Raw genomic sequence first — 27817 nt, 5'->3', positions numbered from 1 at the left:
CATAAGTTACCCTGTATTACTGTATGTCTACAATGCAATTGAACACCTGCAGCTGGCCCGTGTCAGCTGGCTCAGGCTTGGGCTGCGGGGCTGTAAAATTGTGGTGTTTGTGTTCAGGCTGACAAGGGCCAGCCACAGGTATTTAACTGCAGTGTAGAGACCCAGTGTAGAGACCCAAAGAAACCCAGCACTTATTGAGGTAGCCACTCATGGGATTCTATGTTGAAATGGGAAATGACTGAACAAGTGAGACAAACACTAAAGTTATTTTCATGTCTATCTCCTCCCTTCCTTTTCTCCACACAAACACTTTCTTACTTAAACTGAATTTTAAAAATATCTAGGATAGTTTTTCCACTTAGTGGGCCCAGCTAATAAGCTGCCTACTACCCCCTCCTCATCATCAGAAAGATTAAGACTCTGAGGGACCAGATAAAATACAATCATTTATTTTTGTAGCAATCATTAAATATTCTTCACATAAAGTAACATTTTCTGATAACTTCTTAACCACACTATTAATTTTTGGACTTCTGATTTAGATTAAACAATAGACAAATTCACTTCATTCTGGTTCAGCTGAAATATACTTCAGAAATTAATATAGACATACTGCATTTTAAGCATGCTGTAAAATCTGCATAAGGTAAGTGATGTGGCAGTGTTAAGGAAGGTAATTAATAGGGAAAGTAGGAGGTACACCGCTCAAAAATTCTGAAGCACTTACCCAAAAAAAAAAAAAAAATTAAAGTTATGCTGAAGTAGGAAGAGTGCTTTAACACTGATAATATAAATATAGGAATATGCTTCAGAAACACTTGACTTAAATCCATAGTGTACACAGTTTGCTTGAACACTCATCCCCTGTAACTAAAAGTGTCATGCAACATAAATAAAAAGAAATCATAGCAGCTGCTTTCCCACAGCTCTTAAAGCAATCAGCACCAAACATAACGTAACATTTTACTGTATTTTAAGTTTGGTTGAAGTTTTTCATCTTGAAACAAAGTGCAATGTAAATGGATGGATAAAATATTCCCACACCACAATTTCACTGTTCTTGCTTAACACACGCTTGAATTGCTCAGAAGGACTCACTCTTTACCTAGATTTACAAGATTAGGCAACAAAGGTTAATGCTGACAGCCATAAGCATCAAAGTGTTCTGACAAATGTAACCACTCAATTTTTAAAATATGACATTAACTAGTATCTGCTAGTACTAAGTCAGATGGAAAAATTATATTGTCTTTATTGTCTCAATCTATTTATGCTCTGCAGTACAAATACCATCACCACTTTGTAAAGCACTTTGAGATCCTTTGGAATATGAAAGGTGCTATGTACAGTAACATCAAGTTTTGTTCCATCTTAGCCTGATAACAAATGAATGGCAAATTGGGATTCTCCCCGTCCCTCCAAATTTTAGCATACAAAATAGACTAGATATCAAGATATGTAAAATATAAAGTTAACTAGATCTTGCATGGTCCAGTCCAGCCAACAATTCACCTGATAAAGCTAGATTAAATACCAGTGGAAGTTTATTCTTCTCTCCAACAAACAACAGTAGGATAGTCAATGGAACTCATGCATTTCAAGTCAAGTACAGTCTATTCATATGTATAAACAAATACCTAACACCCTAGAAATGTTGCATATAGAGTTGGAAACCAAGCTAGAGAAAACTGCAGACAACACTATCATATTAAACCTCCATGGCCAGCAATAGATTTATTTCAAGCATCCAGGTTTAAAGGAGACTTATACTGGCTTTGTGCAAGCAGTTTTTAAAATGTTCATTTTACAAACATGCTTTTTAAAATTTGAAAAATATTGCATATGAAAGCTATTATAAACATGTGCACACCAACATGAACACAGACTGGTTAAAAAAAAAAAAAAACACTTTTGGTCACCAAAAGCTCATTTACCTGATGGTCATTACTGGAAGCAAATATGCCCTAAAAGGAAACTAAGAATAATTCTTTCATATATATTTAGCTAATTATATTTTAATATACTTTTTAAAATTAGAACTAAAACATAGTAAATATTAAAAGTAGTCAGGCTATGCGAGTTCTGAAGTAGTTGGGCAGGGAAGCATTGGGTTTTTGCCTTCAGTCACAGATGAGGGAAAAACCATGCTTAGAAACTTCTATAGTTGTTCACTGAAGTGCCTATTTGAGGAAACATGTTCAGCAGATGCTCCCTTTCCGCTGAAGCTTATCTGAATTTCGCACAGTCTTAAACATTGGGAACTATACAATGTGAAATTAACTGCTCATCTATTACCTAGAATTTCAGTAATTTAAGCAAATAAAGCCCCTTTGCTAGTCTGTACAGCCCCAGTTATTTCACTTTATCTAATTAGCCTTCCCCCTTCCCCCTTGGGGGAGGTTTAAAACCAAAATCAGATGGTTTTGCTTTTCATTTTTCTTTTTCCTCTTTCTGTTTTTTTTGTAACTCATTTGCCAAGAGTGCATGTTTATTATGAAATTTAAAAGTCAAGTTATGAAAGTCTACATCAAATGTGGGATGAAGGCTGAACATCCTGTAACACAGAATATGTGTAAGACACTTCAACGTTGGGGAGGGGGAAAAAAAGCTGCATTTTAGTTGAACATTCATAGTATTTCACTGAGAACTAGGACCTAAATATTCAAAGGTTCCTACTTTGAGATACCTTCCAGGAGCCCAATTATCAAAGTAAACTATTTGATAATTGTGTGTTTCTCTCTCTGAACTCCCAATAGAACTTAAGATTTTCAGTAATGTCAAGATGCATTGGAGTCACCAGGTGGGAGCTCCATCGGACAAGCACCAGAAGAGATAGGATGTATATTTTTGTATCTTTGTGAACCACAAGGTTGCAGATATGTGTTTCCATATGAAAAAACAAATCTTCCTCTCCAGCCAATTCTGTTTTGGGGGTCTATTTTCCCCTTGATGTTCAAGCATAAGTGTCATTATTTCTAAGAGGATTTATACAGAGAGTGCTCCTGGGAGAATTCTGCACCACTGTGCACACGCACAATTCATGTCCCCATCCAGATTTTTTTTCCCCCTGCAGAAAACAGATTCTGCCAGAGAGGAGCTGCATTACACTATTCATCTACCAGGGGCAACTGTGGCACCAGAACAGAGAGCAGCTGGCTCACGGGCTGGAGCAGCCAGCCACGGAAAGGGTGGGAGAGAGGCTGCCTTCTCACAGCACCATGCCCACAGGGCCAGGTAATGAGGCACGATGTATGGAGGGGATGGACAGAGCGGGGACACAGGGCTGCTGGGGTGTCACAGACTGGGGTTCAGAAGGACTATTGGGGGTGAATAGATTGGGACAGGAGCACAGGAGCTAGTGGGGTGACAGCATTGAGCCAGGGGCTGAATGTGAGTCGGAGGTGCAGGGATACATGAGGACGGGGGAAGAAGGGGTGGCTGGGTGGAGATGCAGGGACGCACAGGGATAGGGATGGGTATCTGAGTGGGCGTGCAGAGCCACATGGGGACGGGCAGATGTGCCTGACTGAATGGGAGAGGCTAGGGGTCAGCCAGGGTCTGCGTGGGGAAGGCTCCCCAACTCCCTAACAATTCCCCCCCTCTCTGCTCCCCGCCAAAAAACTGTTCCATACTTCTCCCACCCATACCCAACAACCCTCCAGGTTCACTCCCAAGCTCCTTCCCAGCAACTTACCTCTCACTCAGCTCCTCCGTTACCCAACTCCCTCCACGCCTTTGCATTACTTCTGAGGGATGCAGGAAATACATTTCTGTATTGTCGCTTAAATAAATTACTCAAAGTTTTGTATTAATATGCCTAGTGTGACGGCAAAAACAACGAGAGTCCTGTAGCACTTTAAAGACTAACCAATTTAATCTCTGCAGGCATAAGCTTTCGTGACACTTAACCCCTGCTGGGTCAGTGTGGGGTAACTCCATCCTGTGGGACAAGGAGGCGTGGCTTCCTTGGCCCTGGTTGGGCATGCTCTGGCTGGAACCCAGGTATAAAAGGGAGCTACTCAGCTCAGTCAGGGCTGACTGATGAAGGGGGAGGATGAGGTTGCCAGATCCAGCTGCAGAATCTCCAGACCATGACAGCCAGTCGCATCAAGACCCAGGCATATGCCAGGACGACAAAAGACGCCCAAGAGGGGTCAGAGCTGCTCAAGCCAGGGGACCCAAAGATGCCGGGGACGCCCAGACCGCCACCCGAGGGGATGGGGTAGGAAGTGGCCCAGGGAGATGACCCATTGGGTCGGGCTCGCTCAGCTTGTTGCGGTGGAATCCCCGTTGACCCAGTGAAGGAACCTTCTACCACTGTTAGGGCCCTGGGCTGTGACCCGATGGAATAGGCTGGGCCTGGGTCCCCCCCACTGCCAACACCAACCAGGGTGTGGTAGCCTCCCCATCTTTGTCAGGTGGCTTGTGTTTGCAGCCACGCCCTGCCTGAAGGCTAATGCCCCTCTAATGCTTGTAGCTCCGTCCTGCCTGAGCCTCTAAACCATTTGTTGCCTCACACTGCCTGAGGACCTAAGCTCCTAGGCTGTTGGTGGCTTTGTTCTACCTGCAGGTCTGAGACTGCCATACTGACTCCTTCCATTGGGCAACACCACCTGGGGATTAAAAACATCTGAGCCGTAGCTGCAGGCCTATAGCTTCCCTCACCCCGCTTCCAATAAGGGACAGGGCACACTGGCCCCGCCACACCTAGTGAGGAATCTATTTGTCAAAAAACATTTCCTGAACCTTTTTTCTTGTCTGTACTATTGCAGACAGACATTTTGAAATAATTTACCAAAGTAATTGAAACTGGCATGATTATATTGTGTTACTTTGACAAATATAATATGCAGAATTTTAAAATATCACATGCAGCATTTTTAATTTTTTGGTGCAGAATTCCCCAGGAGCAATATAGGAAAGGAGAGGCCAGTTATATATGAATTCTCGCTCCATTAGTTAAAATAAGTCCAGTAACTGAATCAAGATAGTTAAATGTACTAGATGCTTAAAAAGAAAAATCTACATTCTGATAGTTACTGATGGGTATATTCATCCATTTAGGGGGACTATAAAATAACCCATGTACAAGCCCAAATCTTATTTGACCTGAACCATCTCTTGCAGAAAGGGTATTCTGAATGTACCAGTGCACAGTTGGTCTGACCAGGCAGGGAGTTCATGCTGCAGAGGAGTCCTCCTTGGATAAAATGTGTAATTGGGATCATAGTTCAAGAGACAGCTCAGCGATGCCATGTAAATATCAGCAAATCGAGATAAACGCCTTAAGAAATAGGTTGGATTCTGGTCAGTCCTAAATAAACTCCCAAATTGCGAGTTGAAGAAGTTTCTGGTCATTTCCCTGTCACCAGACATGAAAAAAAAAAAAAAGACAACTTTTTAATCAGTTTAGATAACCCAACATCTGAAATAAATAGAACATGTAACATAAAATGAGTTATTTGTACTATTCTCTTAGTATTGTGACTCAAAGCCACTTAAACTTGTTCTGAAAAGCATTTCATGGATTTTCACGTGACAATATGTAATTTAGTAAATATCCTTAGTGTGATTAATAATGAAGACCTTGATCTTGCACACACACTGAAACCAATGGCATAAGATCGGATCCCCAGCGTTTCCAACATTTATTTTGAAGGGCTCAGGAGGAGACACAGAAGAAACCTTTGTCCTTATCTTAACAATTTCCATTTCCCACACTTAAACTCCCACTTCTGAGCTCCTGCATCCCAGCCAGTCTTTCCCAAACACCATTTTTCCCAACTGGAAGAGATTAGATAGCAGTCTTTTTGGAAATGGGACTAGAAGAGGCAGTTAAGGAGCAGCATTAATTGGTTCCAAAGGCTTTCTCCATCTCCCATTAATTGTTTTGGGAGTTCTCTAACTAAACAGCAAGAGTCTCCACAAAAATTCGTTTCTTACATACAGATTCTGACTTCTCAGACATCGGTCTCTTGAAGTTTAAATTAAACATAAGACTGCTATTCCCCTTATTGGAGAAATATGGTTTTGATGTATGCAAAGATTACCTTATGGAACTTTTATCAATAGGTAGCAGCTGAATGTAGGGGAGGGAAAGATACAGAGTCTGGGGATGGTTGACCAGGGTGGGAGGAACATGAAGATAACTCAGGCCATTCATGTGGGACCATAATGTATGTGTTGTGGAGCGGGAAGAAGATAACAGAGCTCTGCAGGGGCACATGGGGAAGGAATTCAGATGTGCCCAGGACCATTAGGGAACAGAAGCTGCATGAAAGGCATGTAGAAGATCAATATACATTTTTGTTCCTATCCATATCAATAGCTATTATAGCAAATATAGATTTCTGGAAAAAACTGGGAAAGTCCAAAAAAATGTTTTTGATTACATCAAGTATTTGAATGTTCTTTTCTTACCTCATTTCTTTTCTTTCCTTTTTCCATTCCTGTAAAATCATTTGTGAATCTGGATCTCTGTGAACCTGAAATATAAATGTGCCCAACAAGTAAATAAACATACCCTTGCAAAATAAGAATTCATTAAAGGAAAGGCTCATTTGTTGATGGAAAAGAAAAAAATGCTGCTTAAAAAGGTAACGCTGGTGCGCTGCGTAAGTGCACTGAAAAAAATCTGAAGTGTCAAGAATCAAGTGTGATCATCATAAACGGAAAGGACATGGAAAAATCTGCATTATTTCATATTCACCAACACAAGATGAAGGCCATAGTACAGGTTTAGTGTACTTTCCATTACAAAAAATGTTTTTGCTGATTAAACAAAAATATATTTTCTTTCAGTGCAGGTGTGTTTTATAAAAGAGTTTGTGAGTAAACTGGCAAATCAAATAAACTGCAGTTGCAATAATGATTGCATCTACAATCAGATTTGAAAGCTTAACAGTAACAAAATTAAAGTCAGGCTGAAAACACTTGTAAGGTAATTAATTCAAACCCTTAAAGAGTTGGCTGAATCCTCTGTGCTAAATAAAAGCTATTAAACATACACACACAAAAGCCATGCACACACAACAAACCTGCATGTGTTCCAATAATCCAGTCAGGGTTTGTAGCCAGGTCATGGTTTGAACATACTGCTCTGTGTTCATGATTTTAATCTCTGATCGTAACTCTGGAATAATTGCACCTGTGCGCCATCCATGCTTCAGGGTCAAATCCTATTTACCAACAAGAATTGCAAAAAGCAAGTATAAGTCTTAAGAGAAATGAGATTTACTTCCTTGCCTTTCTTTAGCCCAAAGGGATGTTAATTAAATTGCTTCTTACATGCAAGCAAAAACATTAAATACAGTGGTTCAACTGTGCCAACTTGCAGGTTTAATTTCACAGTAAGCTTCAAATCTCACTTTTCCAAAACTAGGGAGCGGATTCAGGTGACACAACATGAATGGATTCTGGCCAGTAGGAGACCCCTCTTGCACAAGGAAACTCTGCTGGCATATGGCTGAAGGAGGCATAAGAGGAAAGGGAGGTATGTCGAGGCAGGTAGGACAGCGCTCCACTAAACATAACCTCAAGTGACATAAGGGCCATTACAGGCCCCCAGCTAGTTGAACTCCTGCCAGGGATAATAGGAGCTGGAGCAGGAAATTGCAACCAGTTCCTTGAGCTCCCTCCTCCACTGCACCTGAGTGGAACATGACTGTCCTTTTCTTTCTTTGGCCCTAATTCTGCAAAATATTTATGCATGTACTGCAGTGTTTTGCTGAACTTGGGCCCTTATAAGACAAGACAGAATGGGGAGTCCTGAAGTTTTGTTTTTTTTTTTGGTTGTAACATGGCATCATGGAACAGAAAAGATTGAGAACAATTGGTGTAAGGGAAGCCACATGCGGCAACAATCAGAAGACAATTAAAACGTTGAAGCAGTGGCATCTAATATAGAGCTATCCGTTAGTTAGTACATGATTTCACTTGTGTAGCACAACAGGAGAAAAAGGTAGAGACTTTGTGGCTGTAATTGACAGTGTAACATAAAACTAGATGTTGTAAATAGTGAAATTCAAAATATTAGTTCTTTCATCCCTTATTACAGTTGGTTGTAAATGACATCCAAACCAGCAATAACCTGTACTTCAGGGTATCTGCATTAAGTTCTGTTACATATGGTACAAACAGTGCCTGTATCAAGCGCGCAGGCTTATATGGCTGTTCTTAACAATTTGTAGACTAGCTAAAAGCTACAAGGCAGATGGGGAATGATGATCAACATCCTTTTCAGGAAGTGGTTTTTAATTGTCTCAATTTTTATTACTGTAATGTGGTTTGATTTTGTTTACCTAGCTGTTTTAAAATGCAATATTCTGGAATATCAACTGAATGTTTGTAATACTGAATCACTTTTCAAATCTGGCAGAAAAGGCATTTGCTTCCATGGAACACTATAAAGAAAAGAAAACAGTTACTTACTGCCAGATCACTGTAAATGTGGTCACCAAAATAGAGAACTTTGGAACCCCTCCAGCCGGTAAGCTTTAGAAATTCATATAAGTTACCCTGAAGAAACAAACAGCAAAATGTGTGTGTACTAAAGTAACATCCAACATTCATGTTAATGAACACTGAGGAAATCTGACAAGTTAAAAAACAAATCTAAAAAATATTTTACGGTATGAAAATATTACAGAGTCATACTCAGTTTCATTAAATACTATAGCTCTTAAATTATGCATGCCAATTACACTTAAAATGAACATAATATAGTATATATTGAAAATCTACATCTCCAATAATGGATGTTTTAAAAAATTATTCTATTACCAATATAATTACCTTCATTACATTAAACTAATTTAAAAAACCATTATGAAGGCTACAGAAACATAAGAGTCTAGGAACTGGATATGAAATCTAGTTAAGTAATGGAAGGATATATTGGAAGTGTACCTGTTTGTAAATCTGGCCTTTCTGCAATTTATGAATTTTGTCCCAAAGCAACACTCCCCTTTCATTCACCTTCCGAAAAGGTCTAAAAACAGCAGAATTATACAGAATTGTCACACTGTCATAGCAAAGCTGCCACTTTTTAAAGTTGGGGCGGGGGGAAGAAAATATAAATAATTCCAAATTAGAAAAAAAAAAGGAGAATGTGCTCATTATACACCCATCTCTCTCAAAACTAAAATGAGTCTCCAAACTTTAGCTTTAGCCTGGTGCAGCCAATGTATTTTATATTATATTGACTTTGATATACCAAAGTTTAAGAAAAGTTGCTCAGAAGAACATTAACTGTTGTTTGCTTTCACCTAAATTTTATGAGCATCCAGAGTTAAGGCCAGAGAATCAGCCTCCGTGCTCAGAGGCACTATGCCACTGGTAAACCAAGATTAAGGTGGGAAGAGAATAAAAATTAAAAATGAAAGATGGGCAAGATACCTTGTTTTATACACACAAAGCAAAGGGAATATCTACAACTAGTTCCTCTACCAGGGTACTATTTTATTCTATTTATTTTTGTATTCAGAGGAACAGAGTAGTTAAAAAAAAAACATCGTGGCAAAGGAAGAAAATCCCTCCAAACTATACAGAAGTATAAAGGAATTTTTAAGACAAGCAGGTACATATGCATATCAAATGGCACATTCCACATTGTTTGCTTCAGCAAGAGGCAGTCCAAGGATTCCAGCCAAATCAGTTTGCTCTTTAATGCCTCTCACCTAATGCAAGAGAGATCAGTAAGAACATCTCCAAACTCAAGGTCTGATTCTGTAAAGTGCAGAGCCCTTTTGACTTGGAAAACGAGAGCACTCAAACACACTCTAAGATCAGGTGATAGGACTGCAGGATAGTTCCATTTACTCACTCCAGCAGTACTGTAGTAGATACTGGAACTAATTACTCCCTAAGACTATCAGCTGCCAATTCAGGCTTCAGGATTTTGTAATCCTGCATTAGCTCAGGACTATAAAAACAGGGTTTCAAATGCAACTGTATTTTCATAGAGATACTTTAAAATATTTCATAATGTGTTACATAACCTTACATGGAGTGAATCCCTTGAGCCACGCTATATTAGCGAGACACCCACCTTCTCTTATCATTGAAGAAGCTTGGCTTGTCAGCCTGTACAATGACTACATCAAAGAGATCCCTCCAGTCCTTTCCAACGATGAACTTCATACCTTTCTCACTAGAGAAAGCACAGCAGCATTAACAATGAAGTATGGAAGCAGTGAGCTTATATTAACAAAACAATAAACTACGCTGATGTAAACGTTTTAAAAGTATAGTAAAGCGGTAAATGCCAGTAAACTTACACAAAGCTACTGGGACTGTTTGTGATGAGAAACATCTTCTTGCCATGATCAGCTAGCTTTGCTAACACTGCACGGGTCTGCTCAGCGTAGCAGATGTACTTCTCTAGGGAAAATATTAATTTTAATATTATGTTGAACATCAATTTAAAGAGAATACTTTAATGCTTTCACTAGAAAAACATTCTGAACATTTGATAACTGCAGGTCGTATTTAATGAAGAAAGTCCAAGAGAGACATCTGAAGCTCAAAATATCCTCCCCCCACCTAGGATTTGTAAGTTTTATAAGAAAGCGAGAAAGAAACAACAAAATTATGGAGAAAAGAGAGTTATCCCTACATGTAATCTCACTAGTACTTACCAATATCTGCTTCAATTGCTCTGTACATTATTCCTTTGATGTGGACATCTCTGATTGAATCCTGTCAAAGATTGATACAGCACTAATAAAAGAGTCTTTCAAATATGAAAACCCTGATCACAGTTCTATGTCTGTATGTTGCTTTTATAGCAATTAATGTATCTGATCTATGCCCTTTATTGCACCAAAAAACAATTTGTTACCATGTGACCGTCACTATTAGAACATCACCACTATGCTAAGAATAAGATTCTACTCCAAGGTAAGATCAATTTCATACTTCCCAGAAGTTTGAAACTTACTGCAACAAGAGCTTTATTTACATAGCACCCTTCAGGGTAATGCAGTCCTAAGGCCCTTCGTAGAGTGCTAGTCAAAACAGATTTTTGTTGACCTTCAGAGTGACGCACATGCCTTTCCTTCTGAGGAAACTTGAAGTATTATAGCGCCTCAGATTAAGATCACTCCCAACTAGCTTGTCATTTAATGAGAGATATTTTATGAGCAGATGAAAGAAGCTGGAAGTTTAAGCAAAGAAACAAAAAAGAACTCTGAAGGCACTTGGTTACTTTCCTCAGCTTGAGCTATGCAAGAACCTTCCTAATGGGTCAGTGTTACTGCAATTTCCACACTAGTGTAGTTACACCCTTGGACTTCTCAACAGATAACACTATGAGCTATCAAATAATTTAGATCTTTTTAGAAAGGAGATAAAGCAAAGATTCCTACACATTGAGGCAGAAGCTAGAGAAAAACTGTAGCTTTGGGAAACCTTCAGAACTTCTCAAAAAAAGAGATGGAAGCCTGACAATGTCATAAGAATTACATGTGAGCTACAGAGTTTGTCAAAAATGTTTCTTGTCTAATGGGGAAAGGTGACAGAATGTACATTTAGATACATCACCCACATACGTGGCACAACATCACAGTTGTAGGTTTTACCTTAGAACTGTAATCATGGACTAGATACAAGAAAAGTAGTGTTTTTAAAAAAACTAACTTTTCTCTTTATGTTTTAAAATTTAAGTAGGCTAGAGTTGGCAGAATCACCATCAAGCTGTTCCAGACAGAAGAGACCCAGGACTTTTTTCTGGTTCTACATTACATCATGACATTTCTCTTTTCCTCTTTCAAAATTAAGTTTTTAGATACCTCACTAGGATTCAGGAGAGTTGAGTCTCTCAACTTTTTGCTGCCTGAGGATACCCCCCAAAAATAAAGGCATGGACACTTTATATTGACTTCCCACTGGCCCTTCTGTTCTTTGCTGGAAGGGACTATCTAGCTAATAGCTTGGCTTCACTTGCTGATCCAGTCAAATATTTTTCACATGGAAGTGAGTCTTATTTCTACACCCTTTCCCTTTCAACCCAGATCTACAGACAGACACAAACCCCAAAAAATACACTAGAATTTTAATAAAAGGCTTCTAAAAGCTTTCAAGTTAAGGATTTTCAAGGCCATAGGTTTTTGCAGTTTTTATTGCAATGCACTATTCTGTAAGAAACCAGAGCTCCATAACAAGCTGAGATTTTTTTTTTTACTAGTTCTGTAAAGCAGAACCAAAGAGGATTGAACTTCTTTGAGTTGTCATAAAAGAAAGGTATAATTATGGAGCACCCATGAATCTCTGATAAAGTTAATACCTTGACATCTTTGTACAGATGAACAGGCTCATAATCTATGTTGTTTTTCAGGAAATATTCATTCACACAAGAGAGAAGAGTCATCTCTGGTAATGAAAATATATCCATGAACTGCTTCATCGTGTGTCCATGTGAACTCTGCAAATAAGGACATGCATGTCAAAAATATTTATCAACACTAAATCCTATAAATCAAACATTTCGGATTCATTGCCAAAATGTATTTTTTACGATTGGCATTTTACAGCTGCAGAATTCTGCTTGCAGTAATAAAAGGGAAACCCCACACATCCAGTAAGATGAAGTTAGAAGCATTCTGCTTTTAATTTAAAGGACCAGTAATTACATTTAGGAACACCACCACATTTTTACAAGCTAGGTGCTCATTTAAATAATGATGATGTCATGTGAAATCTCCCAGACCCCTTTGTCTAGAATTTTGCAGTCTGCTTCTCCTATGTATTGCATAGGCTAAAGAGGACTAAGATACCTGTAATACAAGCTTAGGCTATGTCGACACTTAAAACGCTACAGCAGCACAGCTGTAGTGCTACACCTGCAGTGCCATAGTGTTTTAAGCGTAGATACTTCTACAGCAACAGGAGGTGTTCTCTGATCACTATAGTTAATCCACCTCCCTAAGAGGTGGTAGCAAGATCAATAGAAGAATTCTTTCATCGGCCTAGCACTGTCTACACCTGTGGTTAGGTTAGCTTAGCTATGTCTCTCAGGGGTATGGATTTTTCACACGCCTGAGGGAGGTAGGTATGCTGATTAAGTTTTCAGTGCAGAACAGCCCTGAGACTTCAAAATATTTTGCTTCCTTCAAGTGGTTATTGAAGAGACGTGGTAAAAAGCAATAAGGTTTTGCAACAACAAAAACCAGGAACATAAATTCTTACAGGACCTAAAAAGACAAATACCATTATAAATCTCCCAACATTTGAGAAAACATAATACAGAAGTAAATAATGAACCCAACCATTCCAAAAGGGCCACACACGCAGACCCAATGGATATGTTTTGCTTGGGGTTGCATGCAGGCTAAGACCAGAAGAATGAACGGCTCCTTTGAGACCACAATGCCATGAAGGATGTAAAACAAAAAACATTCAGGACCTGCCTCTACAGTACCATGCAAGGGACCAGATTTGAGAGAGTCTAGTTTTTAATTCCTTGAGCTAAGAGCAAACCGGAGCACCAAGGAAGAGTACTTAACACCAGGGAGTTGGGGGAGCAGCACTTCACACTGCTCTAGAGAGCTTTCTGGTGGACTTGGGGGCAACATTCATGGGCCCCAAAAGGAGTCTAATACATCTCTTCTTGGCGACAGGAAGGCACAGCGACTTGGTGTCAAACAAACAGGAAGGTGATAGACCCACCAGAGAAGACACCTCCCTCCGCACAAAGTCAAATTCTTGCTGAAAGCTTCCTCTTGGCAACATCTATTTGGTGGCCCCTCCCCTGCCTTTCTAGCAAATGAGTCTATGCAGTAGTCAGATACACCATGAACTAAACCTTCATACTAACCAGGAAAAAGGAAAGTCTTGCAGTTAAAGTACTACATGAGGACTCAAGAGATTTGGGTTGTTTCCAGCATTGACAAAGACTTCCTGTGAGACCCTGGACAAGCCACTTAATCTTTCTAGAGTTCTGGTCCCATCTGTAAAATGAGGGTGATAAACTTTTTTCTCATTCTTTGTCTTGTCTATTTCAATTGTAAACTCTTCAAGGCAGGGATTGTCCATTAAAATGTGTTTGTACAGCACCTAGCACAACGGGGCCCCTAGGCACTAACATAACAAATAGGAACAGGAACATTTTGAAAACATAAAACAAGTCAGTGGTACATGTGGGGTTTCAGTTCATAAATTTTAAAACAGAAATAGTTTGTGTTTTTACCTTTCCATAAAAGTCACTCATTTGTTCCAAGGGGACATGGGAACCGTCATACATTGCAATGACTTCTTCATCTGGGACAACACGGAGTCCTCTGGCAATACCAACATTAGTTTCAGTTTACAAGTCCAATCAGAATTTTCAGATAATTATTGTATGACAGCCTGTCTGCATATACAAACTCAAATCATGAACTTCTTAGAATACCAATACTATCATACAATCAGATGGTTTCCCATAAGAAACACCTTGATCTGCAATTTAAGAAAGACTATCTTGCTAAATCCCAAAACAAGTAACCTTTCAACAAACTGACACACATGAAATTCATTCCAGTTTTTAAAGTTCTTTTTGCTTCTTCAAAAAACTAAATAGTCTCCATTGAAACTTTGCTTCCAGGGCTTGTAAAAAGCAGTTACAGCATCTAGTTTCTCAACAGAATGTAATTCCCTCTCTCCGCCTTTGTTTCACGAGACTCAGATAATGATTATTCTGCCATGTGACATTGAAGAACCGAGGCCAAAAATGCAACCTTCTTAACTAAAGTAATAACCAGATTTCTTTTTAACCCTAATTCAGTTAAGTCTCATTGAGTTGAAATTACAATTAAGGAACTGTGACAAGTAAGTTAGATACAAAATCATAATACAGAGGGGAAAGGATGGATATATTTGTCCCCAATATTTTTGTACCAGCCATTATATAGCCATCTTTAAATGAAATTTAGCAGCTAGGGACAAGGTGCTGAGTAAGCACCATGTGACCAGCCAGGTCTCCACAGAGAATCTCTTCTACTAGTTCAACCAGCAAAGTGCGCACACCTGTGTGTCCCTGCCTTCCAGCAGGTGATTATAAAATGTACTCTGTACTACATTGCTATTAGCTTGACTCTTAAATGTGCTTTAAGAGGAGAGTCCAAGGGATTCTGAAAAAGGAGTGTGTTTTTATATGAACTAAACTAAGCAATAATTTTACCTACCTGTACACTGTTCCTAGTTGAATATAGTGAAAAGCATCAATCTTCATCAATAATGCCTTGAACAAAAACACAAATTTCAGACAATTGACATTTCATAAAAGCAGTCTTATATGCACGAGTAAGAATTCCTCGCTCAGAAATGGATGAATTTTAGAAGAACTTGAATGAGAAGGTCCTTTGTAAAGAGCAGCAGAGTAACTGGCAAAGGATTTTATTCATAGCTTGTAAAAACCATTAGAAACTGTGTTACTCTTAGATGACATGGGATTACAATCATGAAGAAATAACTTGCCCTAACAATACTGGCATGTTTGTGTTTATTCTCTTCCAACTTTGTCATAAGAGCCTTGACAAAACTGGTCTTTAAAACAATTCAAGTTTGCTACAAACATAGGGGGAAAAAGAACAAAGTGCCTACATGTCAGCACAAGGCAAAACCTTTGATGTTTATAAAATATTTGTTTTCATAACCTATGTATTCAACATCATATAACTCACCCCAACATTATTTACACCTACCCGATGTACATCGTAATGAAGTCCTCTTATTGCAAAATTGGGATCATAATCATACTTCCTTATTTCTGCAGGATACTAAGGACAAAAAGTGAGGGTTAATTTAAAGTATTTAAACACCTCAAGACATTTTTTCCCCTCCAATTCTAAAATGCTTAACTTCCCACATGTTATTTTTAGCATTCACTGAAGTATGCCATTCAATATTGTGGTGATGTATACGTGAAAGTATCCACAACTCAGATACATGACTGGGAAGAACACCTGAAAAAAAGATCTAAGACTCAAATCTTCAAATGTGAGTGCCTAAATTTAGGCATCTAAGGAAAAGTGGCCCAATTTGCAGAGGAGATGAGCACATGCAGCACCCACTAGCTTCTGTGACATTTCTAAGTGTTCTAAGTGTTGAAAATTGGGCTTAAAGGGAAAAAATGCTTTTAGACACTTGAGCTCAAAAGTTTTGGCCCAAATTTTCAAACCCTTTCTAAAATTAAAAAGTAGGGCTTTCTTATTGCCCTTAGCATGAAGGCTTCACATACAGTTCATTATGAAGCAACAGGCCAATATATTAGAAACAAAAGTTTGACTGGAAGCATTAGAGTTGAAGACACTCCGATCTAAGTTGCCTGATTCCAAGATGTGCCACGTCACTTAAAATTAACGTGCAATACAGCACTACTGAAGTCAGTGGAAGCTACAGATACTTGGTATCTTTGAAAACCAGTCCACTGAAGTGCCTAAATATGGATTTGGTGCCTGATTTTAGGCACCCAAATTTTAAGTTTAGCCCAGATGAGAAAGATGTCTGAAAAGATACTATGATCCCAACAACCCTAAATTACATCCATTACATTTTTTCAGAAGCTTTCTTAAAACAGATCTATTTTCTGAGCTGAGTACTAAGACACATGGCTTAGTCTAGAAATAATCCTGATTGAGAACTAGTGTCTTTGACCTATCTGAAGACATTTTACAATAGTACTTTCCAAGTAGCTAGAAGTACAAATGGTGTCTGATTCAGCGCCAATTTAAATTGATGGAAATACTCCCAATTGGCACTGGAGTGGGCTAAGTGTGCATGGGCATTACTGTACACCTATTTCTGAAGTTGGTGAAGAGACATACGGAGCTGCAATGCTATGAAGTTGCACAAGTATAGAAGTTTGACCATGCAATTATATTTGTGACTCAAGAGGTCAAGATATACATCTTGCCATCTTTATGAAACAAATCTATGTCTCTTCCACAGATCTAGAATATTTTACATACACAACAATACTTAGGGTTACATAGCTGTGCACACAATACTTTTCTTGCAGCAACTTTGCCCCTGTGCAGTGGTTTATAAAAGTGTACCGTCTTGCAGAACAGCAAATTCAAGTAACATTTACAAGTTCACCATGTTATGTCCTGGAATTAATATAGCCAAGAAGTCCCAGAAAACAACAGTACAGGAAGCAATAACTAGGCATTTATAAGAATAGGTACACACTAATCTGAATAATGCTGAACAAAACTGATTATTAAAAGTAAGCAGGGATAATGGTAACTAGTTTTTTCTTCTCCTCATCCCCCATGGGTATATGAAAAGTGAACTAAACTATCTTTCCATTCTAAGGTGCATCCTTCAATGTCCTGAAGATTTATTTTTTATGGTGAGCAGTGTCACTTATGTGAGTTTTGATATAAAATACATATTGATTGGTTGTATTATATATTAAATAAACATAATTACTTCATAAGCTAAATGAAAAACGTTACATGGGTTTAAATCTGGTCATTCATGGATTTACCATTACATTGACCTTCCAGTCATCATATTCCAATGTAAATTTCTTTCTATTTGCTGTACTCTATTCCCCATATGTTTTTACAGCATCTGTTTACCAATCATCTTCCTCTCCTACACTCTTTGAATCTGACTCTCCCTTTACTTAGATACTGTGCTATTTATTATTACTTTCTTTCTGGGCTTTCTGCCAGCTCTTAGTGTGAGAGTGCTCATATCAAATCCAATATGAATTAACAATCCAGATAAGGTACATTATTTTACAGACACACATCCCCTTGTGAAACTTTATCTGGTTTGTTAATCCAGATTAATATATGTATGTTAATCAAATCCAATCAAAACCTTAATAAAATTGATTATTCCATGGGTAATATCTATTCATTTGATATTTACTTTTAAATATATTTCTAGATTCCATGATGCCTACATCAGGATTTTCAATTTTTATTTATACTAGACAGATTACATTTTAGTGCTAAAAATGAGCCATCTTTAAACTGACTGAGATAGGATCATATGGCCTCTATCACCAAAAAACTACACCCACAAGGTAATTCTGATGCTACAGTACATAAAGGTCAATAAAAATGCAGCTAGAAAGAGACTGGAGTTAGACAGAGTTATTTTCCCTTGGGCTGAATAAATATATTCCTGTGGGAAACTATATATCTCAACAGGTGGCTTCAAGCATTACATCATATTGTCAATGACTACCGGTACCCATATAGTACTAGTTTCCAATTTCAAGACTCAACTAGTTAGTGTTACATATTACACCCACAATAAAAGTAACATATACTGAATCTCCTGCCATGCGTATCTTTAGAACACTACAGCAAAGAAGATTGGACAAGCATGCAATCCCACTGCTACTGCAATGTGTCAATTTCTATTACAAATATGACACTTGATACAATTTGCTAATTCATGATGCAGAAGTTTCCACCAAAATTTTACAGAATTTTAGAGGCTCTAAGTTGTGTGTGTTTATGGTACCTATGAAGTTTTAACATTGTTTGTTAGTCCAGAGATATTTATAGATATTTATATATAGCTGTTAACCATTGGACTGAAATATGGTATTAGAAATGAACAATGCTACAGTGTCTATTCAGTCTAAGTAGGCTGTGTAAAATATTCCAAATAGAGATTGATAATTGCATTCATAATAGTGCATTAAGTGACCTCTGCTTAAAATACAGCCAATTAAGAATCCTGTCTGCAAGTTGTCTCTGCTAACTTACAGCCAGCTATAAGAACGGAGTCTTCCTTCCAGTTCCTGGACTGTCTGCATTCTGCACGTGATTGCAGTTATGAACTAAGAACTTTGTGGTCTCTAAGCAGCTACTGCAACAAGATGTAACAAAGGGAGCCAACCAGGGACTAAGCCATTAGGCTTCTGTCAACTAGAAGTTGCTTACAGCATTCTTACAGATAAATGTACATATGGTTATTTCATTCATCTTACCCGATGCTCATTAATGAGAAGATCCCGGGCAGCATTATAGATCAAAGTGTGCAGATGTTTGGAATAAAAGACCAATGTGTAGTCATAATCAAAGCCATAGATTTCAATGTCTGATAGACTCATTTCATTGTTGGAAAAAATAGCATCTGGATTCAGCAAATTACTCATAATGGAAGGAACCAAGTCTGAAGAAAATAAAAAACAATTGAGTTAGTATTCCAGCCTTATACTAAGCATAATATCAATCTGCACGTGTAACATATTCTAAATTTGACATTTATCATTAGATATTTGTAATGAGAGAGTTGCTCACCCAGTGGATAGAGTGGAAGCAGTAGATGTGATCTTGATTTTAGTAAGGATTTTGACAGTCGCACATGACATTTTCATAAGCAAACTAGGGAAATGCGGTCTAGATTAAATTACTATAAGGTGGGTGTACAACTGGTTGAAAGACCATACTCAAAGAGTAATTATCAATGGGAGGAAGGATTTAGTGGGGTTCTGCAGAGGTCAGTTCTGGGTCTGGTACTATTCAATATTTTCATTAATGATTTGGATAATGGAGTGGAGAGTATACTTATAAAAACTGAAGGTGACACCAAGCTGGGAGGTGTTACAAACACTTTAGAGGACAGGATTAAAATTCAAAATGACCTTGACAAAATGGAGAATTGGTCTGAATTCAACAAGATGAAGTTCAATAAATATAAGCACAAAATACTTCACTTACGAAGAAAAATACCAAATGCCAACTACAAAATGGGGAATAACCAGCAAGGTGGTAGGTAGTGCTGCTGAAAATGATCGGGGGTATAATGGACAACAAACTGAATACAAGTCAACAACGTGATACAGTTGTGCAAAAAGGCTAACCACATTCTGGGGCGTCAAAAAGTATGAAAACAAAAGGTAGAAATAAACGATCAGTTTTCACAACAGAAAGAAGTAAATGGGGGATCTCCCAAATATCTGTACTAGGTTTTGTGCTGTACAACATACTCATAAGTGATCTGGAAAAAGGGATAAACAGTGAAGTGGCAAAGTCTGCAGACAATACAAAATAACTCAAGCTAGTTAAGTCCAAAGCTGACTGCAAAGAGTTACAAAGGATCTCAGAAAACTGGGTGACTGGGCAACAAAATGGCAGATGACATTCAACGCTGATAAGTGCAAAATAATGCATATTGTATGTATGGTTGGAATTATTTTTTCCAAAGTGCTATAACAGGCCTTGTGGTGCAATGGTAGCGCATCTGACTCCATATCAGAAGGTTGTGTGTGCAAATCACACCAGGGTCAGGCTGTGGTGTCATTGTTCCTGTTCATCCCTTTGGCAGGAGCAGCCTCTCCAAAGCTATGCAGAGCGTGTAGCTGTTTCCCTTAGTGGCCCCTTTAAGAATGCAATGACCTTACTCTTGACTCCTAAGTTATAGTGCTGTATAACCTGCAGATGGTGGTGTGGGAATATTTGCTGTGATAGGCCCTGCAGATATGGGTTCTAATCCCTTACACAGTGATCTTCATGGTATTAAAGATTTATTTTCTAGATTGGATATTAGGAAAAACTTTTTTCCTTAGGAGGGTGGTGAAGCACTGGAATGGGTTACCTAGGTAGGTGGTGGAATCTCCATCCTTAGAGGTTTTTAAGGTGTGGCTTGACAAAGCCCTGGGTGGGATGATTTAGTTGGGGTTGGTCCTGCTTTGAGCAGGGGGTTGGACTAGATGACCTCATGAGGTCCCTTCCAATCCTAATCTTCTATGATTCTATGATGGGGTCTAAATTAGCTGTTACCTCAAGAAAATGGTCTTGGAGTCATCATGGATAGTTCTCTGAAAACATCTGCTCGATATGCAGTGGTAGTCAAAAAAGTTAAACAGAATGTTAGGAAACATTAGGAAAGGAATAAATAATAGACAGAAAATACCCATCATAATGCCCCTATATAAATCCATGGTAGACCCACACCTGGAATACTGTGTGCATCTCTGATCACCCCATCTCAAAAAAAGATATATTAGAATTGGAGGAGGTACAGAAAATGGCAACAAAAATTATCAGGGGGATGGAACACCTCCACATGAGTAAAGATTAAAAAGACTGGAACTGTTCATCTTAAAAAAAAAAAAAGATGAATGCGGAGGGCATGATAGAGGTCTATAAAATCATGAATGGTGCAGAGAAAATGGATAGGGAAGTGTTATTTACCCCTTCTCATAACACAAAATGAAATTAATAAGCAGCAAGTTTAAAAACAAACAGAAGAAAGTATTTCTTCAAACAATACACAGTCAACCTGTGAAACTCATTGCCAGGGGATGTTGAGAAGGCCAAAAGTATACCTGGGCTCAAAAAAGAATTAGATAAATTAATGGAGGATTGGTCCATCAGTGGCTATTAGCCAAAACCATCAGGGACGCAACCCCATGCTCTAGTTGTCCATAGACCTCTGACTGCCAAAACCTGGGACTGGATGACAGGGGATGGATTACTTAATAATTGCCCCATTCTGTTCATTCTCTCTTAAGCATCTGGCACTGGCCACTGTCAGGAGACAGGATACTGGGCTAGATGGACCATTGGTCTGACCCAGTATGGCCGTTCTTATGTTAAATCTCAACCAGGAACAAAGAAAAATGCTGTCTATAATTTTATTAAGATGATTTGGCTATCCCCAATATTGGACGGACACACACACACACACACACACACACACACACACACACACACACACACACACACACACACACACACTTCTGCTACTACTTTTGAAATAAAGAAAAAGATTTGTTTCAGGATCATACTTGGCAGAGATCCGTTTCATACACAATATATGCATTTTTGACACCTTCATAAACATGTTTTCATTTTGTTTTGCTTTTACCACCAGCATCCTCTCCTTTTAGCCTGTACCTCTTTCCACACCATTACTTAGCTCATCTGCTGTGCATTAACCATCTAAATGTTGGTTTCAAGCACATCAGGTGTGCGTAGAGATACAAAAGATACAGCAGAAAATCAGGTATGTTACTGATAAAACAACACAAGAAATGACCCAATCTGAAACTCTGTAGTAGGCTTCAGAGATAACTGTGTATGTATCCTTTTAATAGTACACTTGTGCCATTTAATCAGAAAGGTAAAGATAACAGATAATTATTCTTTCCAAACAACAGTGAAGTAAATATTGATATTGTGCCCATTAACCCCTATTTTCTAGCCCTGGAATGTGAAAAGACCTTGCTTTCTTTCAGCAACAATGCATTCAACATGCCACAGTTACTTCTGTTTTTCTCAATGTTTTTGCCCAGAAAAATGTCACACCTATTTGTAAGTTAACATTATGAGTCTCTATTTGCATTTCTTGTTTATTTTAAAAGTTTGGGAGAGCAACACAAGGAGGCTTAAGTCTACTTCTCTATCAATTGTAGAGCATTAGATAAGCTGTTCACATATCCCACCCCTAGCTCTCTCCACACAGAACAGTAACTATCTTCTAGTTCTAGAAGGAAAGGTGGGGAGAATCCTTCATTTTACACCTGTGTTTGGGTGGCTGTGTCTAAAGAGAACATGTTTTGGTGAATGGTTGTTTTAAGAGAAGGAATCAGTCTTAAGTAAACATAAGCTCCTCCCCTTAAACAACCTTGACTTTGAGAAAGGATACACTATGATGGAGTATCCACCCCAGACAGAACTGGAAGGGGTTAAGGTGATCAGGTAGGCCTATTAACTCCACAGGCTGCACCTGGAGGAAGAGCCAGGGAGCAGGGAATTGATTGCAAACTGGCTCAACTGGGCAGGAAAAGGCAGGGCCTATAAAGCCAAGAGGCTGGAAACAGATCGGGACAGCAGTCACTTCCTTGGAAGAGGGTTTGGAGCCGGTACTCTAGGGGGAAATCAGGAGTGGCAGAAAACAGTCCAGGGAAGGAGCAGTAAGGGCTAGTGAAGTCCAGAACTGCTAGTTGAGGGTCCCTGGACTAGAACCCAGGGTAGAGAGTGGGCCCAGTTTCCCCTACCAGCCCCTGAAGGAGTGACACCTGAGACAGCGAATAGGAAGACTGCCTAGGACTGCTGAAGGAAAGACTTTGATATACCCTGGAAGGGGGGGAACTACTGAGTGACCTGGCAGGAGGGCTGAGTCATGAAGAGGAAGCTGTGGTTCCTGGAGTGAGAGAGGGACTGCAAATCAGAAAGAGAGAGTGACTCACTGTGGGAAGGGGTGTCAGCCTGATGAGCTATTCCCCAGAGCTGCCAGGAAGAGGTGTCAGACTAGTGGTGTGTGGAGGCTCTGTCACATACATACTTCCCTTTTGTACGTTACTCTAATCTCTCTGTGAAACCAAACAGTAGGGACCATGGAGATGCATCTGGACACTCAATATTTTGTTAGAAAAATAACATTCATTATTTCTTTTGAAATCCTTTGACCTGAATAGGTGCATGGGAAGACAAGTAATCTTTTTAAAGAAGTAATGTTCTCATCCAGTGGTTCCCAACCTGTGGCCCACAAAGCAAAAGTGGCCCACGGGGTCTTTCAGAGTGGCCCGTGGCTCCCGTCCCCCATGGCTGCAGAAGGCAACTGCTGCCTAAGTACCCAGGCGGAGCGTGTTGCCAGTGCAGGCTCTTGTTGCAGCCAAGGGGATGGGAGTTCAGCACTCCCCTCGGCTGTAGCAGGAAGCATGGCAAAGTGCTCTGCTTGGGTCCCTAGGTGCTGGGTCCCTGCTGGAGCCAGAGGGAGGGGAGCACTGATCTCCTGTCCCCCTGGCTGCAAAAGAAGGAGCTGCTGCCTAGGGACTCAGGTGGAGTGTATGGTTTCCCTGTTGTAGCCAGGGGGATGGGAGATCCTCCTCGCTGAATTCCTTCCCTCTGGCTGCAGTGGCGGGAAGGGAGGCTGCTGGCGGAGACTGGTGGCCCTTCAGGGCTGTAAAAATTATATTTGTGGCCCTTGAACCAAAAAGGTTGGGGAATCACTGCTCTAATCCAAGTGCTTCTGCTGCCTGTGTCCTGCATAACATTCACAACTTTGCAAAGATGCCTGATGAAGAGATAGTGTTTTGAAATACTATAACGTAGCCTGTCACACGTGCCCAATTTCACTTTGGCAAAGTAAGAACAAGTCCATTGGTTTACGTTATGTTTCACATTTTAAATACAATGCAGCATCTCATTCAAAAATGACTTTTAAAAGCTTACCATACTTAAATTAACATAAAAAGCTTTATCGGCCACTGAAATGAACTCATCCCCAGAATGTAAAAACAAAAAACCCAAGCCAGCAAAACAAGTCCAGCAACTCCTTAACAGTGTATGGGAAAAGTATACAATAGCGTACTAAGTTTACACATTCATCTGAAATTTTTGTAAAAATGAATGAGGTCATTATCCAAATAGAATCTGAAGACAACAAACACCCCCTTCCACTTTCAAAAAGCAATGTGACATTCAAGGGACCATAAGTGGTCAGACCTTTGGTTTTAAGTGAAATAGTTAAATAATATTGCAACAATTGCTTCAATATTAATTATTTGAAACTGATATTTTAAAATATCAATTTAAGTAAATTCTGCAGACTGCTGAATCCAGTTCATTTTATAGACATTTCATGGTTGCCTGAAAGCTGTAAACAGAGCTATTATAAACAGGTTCTAGATATTAACTACTTTGCCTGCCTGACATATCCCATGCCACATACTACTTATGCCAAAATGACTTAACATAAGATGACTAATCGGTCCTGACTTAAGAGTGAAATAAAAACTAAATGTCAGATAGGGTACTTAGTTATAGCCTAATTCCCAAGTGATCCTTAAAATACTTTCCCTCTGCCTCTATATTCTTATCCCAATATTTACAGACCTCCCTCCCCTAACATAGGCTGTATCTCCTCAGCAGCACTGCGAGACTATGCCTCTAAAGATATTTGTTGGATGGGATGTGCAACCAACATGGATAAGCAGTGCCAAAAGAGCAGAGAGGAGAGATCCAGAATAGTGTGTGGAATGTATCTTTGCACCACCTCTACAACTGTTGGAATGGGAAGACATCCAAAATAAAAGGGGCTGCCAAAATAATGTCCCCCCATCTCCCAAGAGTTATCCTTAGAACTCTCTCACATATGGCAAAAGTGTCTGCAAGGATACATTTGACAGGGTGTGTGTGCATGTGATTTTAGCATTTCTGAAGATGGGAGACTAAAGTATTACCCAGAATGATTACAGCATAGCCAGCACAGGGCAAGCCTCCCCACATCTTTCTGTTAATATGCCTGAACCCTGACGTTGAGGAATGATCTCTATGTCGGTCACCAGATCCCATTGGCCTACCCATTGAAGCTGCAGACATGTGCACCTTGGTAATGCTTCCCCTGCCCCAAATGATAATGTGGGCAGAGGGAAATGGACTGAGCCCACCAAAATAGTTTCACATAGGCCAAATAGCCATCAGATAGTAACAACTTTCTGTCACTACCAACATTTTATAATGGTAAGATGCTTCAGAGGGCATGTTTTATAGAATGATGATATACCTGAGAGATTGTCACTTGGCCTTCAAATTCTCATCTAACAACACAGCCAGGCTGCCAAATAATAAAATACCTAGCTCCTATGTAAGGCTTTTCATCAGTAGATCTTAAAGAGCTTCACAACCTAATGTACTTCCCTACCTCACACAGGTGTTATGAGGAAGGGTATTATCCCCATTTTACAGATGGGGAACTGAGGCACATAGAGACTGAGGGATGACTATGCTGCAATAAAAGTCCCATAGCACAGCCGTGGCTGGCCCAGGTCAGGTGACGCAGACTTGTGAGGCTATATAATTGCAGTCAAGATGTTCACGCTCAGAATAGGGCCCAGGCTCAGAGACCCCACAAGGAGTCAGAGCCCAGGCTCAAACATCTACACTGTAATTTTATAGCACTTGCAGCCTGAGCCCTGCAAGCCCAACTCTGAGACTTGGTGCCCCAGGTTTTTTATTGCAGTGTAGACGCACTCAAAGTGACCTACCCAGTGAAGCCTGCTTTCATCTTCAGAAAACTGCCTGAAGTTACTCTGCACAAGCCTGCTTTGTCATTAGCTGTTGATCCCTTGCTTCAGTACTTCTTAATTATTTACCAGAAGTGGGGACATTCCTCTGCAGCAGTCTTGAGGTTAAATAGTAATTAATTGGACTGGTAGCCAAAACAGAACCCATTAAAATGTCACTTCCCTATACATTTTTGGAACCTGACCCCTTTGTAGAAGAGGCCTCAGACAAAAAGACCACACACACAAAATCAACTCCTTGCTTTTTTTATTTGTTTAATTTGATTTTGCTTACTGTTACAATGGATCAGATTTCAACACAAATATATAAAAAAGTTTTACCAACTCTGAGCTGCACCATACTAAAACATTATTTCCAAAGTAGTTTTAAATATTTAACGTTAATAGCTTCTAGCTCAAAAATTTAATTAGAATGGTTCATAGTTGCTTCAGTACTTCTGCTCTGAAAAATACAGATGCTGCCCTGACAATATGATTCCAACGTTTGTTGACTGTTCAGTCTTCAGACACACTATCAGTTTTAATGTAGTCTCTTATCTTTGATAAGATAAGAGTGAAAAATCACCCATAATTTAACAGCAGGTGACTGTGAAAAGAGGCTACTGCAGTTTGCATGAAGACAAAGCCATCCACATAAATCATACTCATACTAAAAATATTGTATTTGAGGAGCTGCATAATACACGTCAGTCACTTCATGGGGCAGGTTCATACTTTAGCCATCTGCAACTAGTTACAATCACCATGGTATAAAGACACCATCTGGCAATTACAAAGATACAAAAAGCAGCATCGCCAAATGGTAAAAACGAAATGCATTTTTAGTGGGTATGCTTGATAGAAAAACTCAACATGGTCTCAGTTTACCTTCAATTTGCCACCTGAACCCACTATCTTGTGGAAACTTTATTTTCATTCTGTCTTATATAGTAGACATAATACCAGCTCTCTCTAGGAAGTGATAAAGCACAATTTTTATTTTGAGTGAAATGTTTTGGCCTGTGCCCTGCAGGAGGCCAGATTAGAGGATCATAACCGTCCTTTCTGGCCTTAAAACCTATAGATGGAAAACACATTGGATTTCAGCACGAATGCTCTTCTGAAAGCAGGAAATGCCCGTTTGGTCCTTTGATAACACAACAAGGGGATACATCAGGAACACTTCAGAGAAGTACTTAATAGTCTCATTCTATTTCCTAATGAGGAAACATCCACTTCGCAATTAGCACCCTTGATAACAGGCAAACGTAAGCAGCTCAGACTATGGAAGCAGCCAGCTTTATGATGTGAGCCACTGACCCAGGCACCCTGCAGCAGCTGAAATCCGGGCAAGAGGCACTTTCGGTCCTTACCCTTCCCGGGTAGGCACCAAGCTCCAGGGAGTTCGCTGCATGGGGGGGAGGGAAAGCTTTTTGTATGAGGACCCCAGGTCCTCCCTGCTGAGCTCCCCGAGGGCATTAACGGTGGGTGGGGTGAACTACCCAGCTCACTGCATTCCTCCCCCGTCTGCCCACCGCTCTGCACCCCCAAAAAGCTGGAGCCTGGGATGTACTTTGGCAAGAGACGATCAAACGGACCAGCGCCTGAATCCGCCCGAGCACCCTGCAGCCTGGCACGTGGGCGGCAGAGCCTTGCCCTGCTGCAGCTGCCCCCCGGCCCGGGGCAGGACGACAGGGAGAAGCCCCACTCCCGAGCCGGGGGGAGCTCCACGCGCTACTTACCCTTGGTCACTTTCTTGGCCCCCTTGTAGCTGGCCCACAGGTAGCTCTTCATGTCCGGGGCGGCCGCGGTGCAACGGGGATTCGCCCGGGAGGCGCTGCTGCTGCAGTAGCG

The 27817-nt window shown here is 39.8% G+C and overlaps 1 protein-coding gene and 1 non-coding gene across 3 annotated transcripts; one reads left to right on the top strand and one right to left on the bottom strand.

Moving 5' to 3' along the window:
• Positions 1-433: 433 nt before the first annotated feature.
• Positions 434-27817, bottom strand: NT5DC3 (5'-nucleotidase domain containing 3). Of its 2 annotated transcripts, none has more exons than XM_067536123.1 (14): positions 27706-27817; positions 18938-19122; positions 15681-15755; positions 15162-15217; positions 14186-14276; positions 12284-12421; positions 10638-10698; positions 10278-10380; positions 10049-10150; positions 8908-8989; positions 8431-8517; positions 7038-7178; positions 6421-6485; positions 434-5362 (listed from the first exon to the last, which is right to left on the bottom strand). In XM_067536123.1, the coding sequence occupies exons 1-14, from the start codon at positions 27755-27757 to the stop codon at positions 5101-5103; spliced, it is 1500 nt and encodes a 499-aa protein (XP_067392224.1). In that variant the 5' UTR covers positions 27758-27817; the 3' UTR covers positions 434-5100. The 2 variants fall into 2 exon arrangements, with proteins under 2 accessions (XP_067392224.1, XP_067392223.1); XM_067536122.1 differs by having other exon boundaries at positions 15660-15755; positions 27706-27797.
• Positions 20168-20239, top strand: TRNAW-CCA (transfer RNA tryptophan (anticodon CCA)). The gene has a single exon. It is a non-coding gene; the product is annotated as a tRNA-Trp (tRNA).

Source organism: Emydura macquarii, unplaced genomic scaffold, assembly GCF_026122565.2.
Source record: "Emydura macquarii macquarii isolate MOO-44397 ecotype Brisbane River unplaced genomic scaffold, CSIRO-AGI_Emac_v2 contig_3530, whole genome shotgun sequence".
Lineage (NCBI taxonomy): Eukaryota > Metazoa > Chordata > Testudines > Chelidae > Emydura > Emydura macquarii.
This window is presented reverse-complemented; position numbering and strand designations above follow the sequence as displayed.